Below are 2,516 nucleotides of genomic sequence, written 5' to 3'. Positions count from 1 at the left end.
TTATAAATCAAAATAAGTCTTGTTAACACTTTAAAGGAATGTTAGTGAGGCCTCATCGAGATTATTGTGTCCAGTTTTGGTCACCACATCTGAGCAAGCATATAGCTGCCATTTTAAGGGTACAGCATCGAGCTACGAGCTTGATTCATTTGAAGGAGACAGGACTTTTTCGTTGGAAAGGAGGAGATTGCCAGGGGCTCTGATAGAGATGTTTAAAATAATGAAGGGCACAGACAAGATAGGTGGAGTTTTTCAGCAGAGTGGACAGTGTTAGAACCAGGGGCCATAGCTTAGGTGTAAACAACATGAGAGTTAGTGCAGTTTTAAGGCAGGGGTCTTTCAGTCGGAGAGTGGTTAATGCATGGAACGGTCTCCCTGGAAAGGTAGTGGCAGCGGAGGGGGTGGAAATGTTTAATTGGGATTTAGATAGGTTCCTGGATTCAGTGGAGATAGAGGGGCATGGGGATATTTTGGCATACGTGGATGGTAAATTAGTAGCTTGTGTGTGGATGAGTTATGATACTGGGTTTGGTTCAGCGCTAGAATCACAGGCCAAATGGCGTCCTCGTACATCAGATATCCTTGTGTGTCATTAAATATATTAACTATCAACCCTCCCCTCACCGAGCGTCTGCCCTCGCCCCCTCACTCTCACCCACAAAGGTAACTCTGTTTTACACGTGTGTATAGTATATATTACAGACAGAATTATATGCACACACACACACACACACACACACACACACACACACACACACACACACACACACACACACACACACACACACACACGTTTATTTATTTATCTTTCAGAACTTAACCCAAAAAGGTGAGGAAGTATTTGCTGTCGATACACTAGAGTGAGAGGAAGGAATGGCTTCTGGATTTGTTTGTTTTTAGGGTTAATTACTGTGAAATGAAATTATGTTTCTATTTTTTTTTAAGCACCATTCCTATCAAATTACATGTCATGGTATAATTTAATACGAGAACACCACCTCAAAATGCCAGCTTTAAAAGTATCAAAAGTGAGGGTCAAGTACGTGCCAACTCATATTCGCCCTGATGTTTGTCTAGTTTCAGAGCAAACAGATATATATATATATATATATATATATATATATATATATATATATATATATATATATATATATATATATATATATATTCACCTGGAAGGGCACTCGGTAGAGCGCATTCCTTCGCCACGTAATGCCTGATCCGTGACAACATATCGTGCCTAATACATTTTTGAAATTTCATACTCCATCTCGTTTTTGGCCTTATCTCTCCATGGTGAACAATCACTTTTAAAAAACACTAGAAGGACATTCGGTAGAGCGCATACCTCTGCCCCGTAATTCCTGATCCACGAGAACATATCGGGCTTAATACATTTTGAGATATAGTTTTTGGCCGAATCTCTCAATGATGAAGAATCACTTCAAAAATTCTAGTAGTCGAATCCGGATCCGGATCTTCACAAAAATCTAAACGGTTCGTCCTTGTCACACATCAAACCTGTCCAAAAAATTCATCCGGATCCGTCCACAACTTTTCGAGATATCCTGCACACAGACAGACAGATAGACAGAGAGGGGTGAAAAACATAACCTCCTTCACCTTGGGTGGCAGAGGTAATTAAAGATACAAATGGCAGTGATCATTTTAACTTGGCAAAGTACAACTTGACAAACGACAACAATAAAACATTTTCAGACCATGAAATTCCATACCTTTCTCTTCTTGAGTTATTATTTCAGCTCAACAACACCTTTTATATATATATATATATATATATATATATATATATATATAATTATTATTATGGAATATTTTTTTCAACATATACAGGCTAATAAATGAGTCGGTCACATTCAACACTCACCTGTGAAAGAGCTTTCAGTCTCTGACTCTCGTTCAATGCGAAGGAAATGTGTGTTTTTACTCATCCACGTCAATGTAAATATCTCACTCAAGGGTCGAACAATGTTGACTATCTGGTTTCTTTAGAAATTTGCATCTTTGCTGGTATTTGCAATTCGTATTAATAGTGCATAAGCGGAGTGCAGCATGCCTTCAGCGATGTTGTTGAACCGGATATACTTTCTGGAGGTTTTTTTTTTAAATAAAGGGCTTCTATAACAGCTGAATAAGATGAAGTGAGGTTTACAAACTACAATTCAAATGTAAAAAAAAAAAAGAGAGCAATCAGACATGATCAAGACTATTATGAGACTGGAAACAAGGCTAATTTAGCAGCACAGAGCTGTAACCAGGGGGCTGCCAAAGTAGGTATACAGTAAGGACTGTACTTGTTTTCATAACTGTATACCTACTTTTGCAGCCCCCTGTATTATACTTCCGTACAAAGGAGCTTATTGAAGACTCTAAACATAAAATAATGAAAAGACAAACATATAAATTGAGATTTAAAAAAGACAAGAACATTTTTTTTTTTTACATTGATGTCAGACACATGGAGGAGCAACTACATTTACTGGATAAAATGCAGG

General features: G+C 37.8%; 1 protein-coding gene across 7 annotated transcripts in view; it reads right to left on the bottom strand.

Moving 5' to 3' along the window:
- LOC147018337 (uncharacterized) overlaps nucleotides 1-1,997 on the bottom strand; it is a 74,856-nt gene extending 72,859 nt beyond the window's left edge. For 3 of the 7 annotated variants that reach the window (XR_015062332.1, XM_085897907.1, XM_085897905.1), the window contains exons 1-2: nucleotides 1,889-1,997; nucleotides 1,522-1,568 (exon numbers count right to left, since the gene is read on the bottom strand). Coding sequence is in view for 4 of the 7 variants with exons in the window: in XM_085897907.1 (XP_085754033.1) it covers nucleotides 1,522-1,568; nucleotides 1,889-1,952 (111 nt within the window). In the remaining 3 variants the exon portion in view is untranslated. The other 4 variants (XM_085897903.1, XM_085897908.1, XM_085897909.1 and 1 more) reach the window with 4 other exon arrangements.
- Between the last annotated feature and the right edge of the window lie 519 nt (nucleotides 1,998-2,516).

This window comes from Eptatretus burgeri, chromosome 10, assembly GCF_056783735.1.
Source record: "Eptatretus burgeri isolate ZD-2024b chromosome 10, Ebu_testis_v1, whole genome shotgun sequence".
Taxonomy (NCBI): Eukaryota; Metazoa; Chordata; class Myxini; order Myxiniformes; family Myxinidae; genus Eptatretus; species Eptatretus burgeri.
The sequence above is the reverse complement of the archived record's forward strand: the minus strand, read 5'-3'. Positions and strand labels throughout refer to the sequence as shown.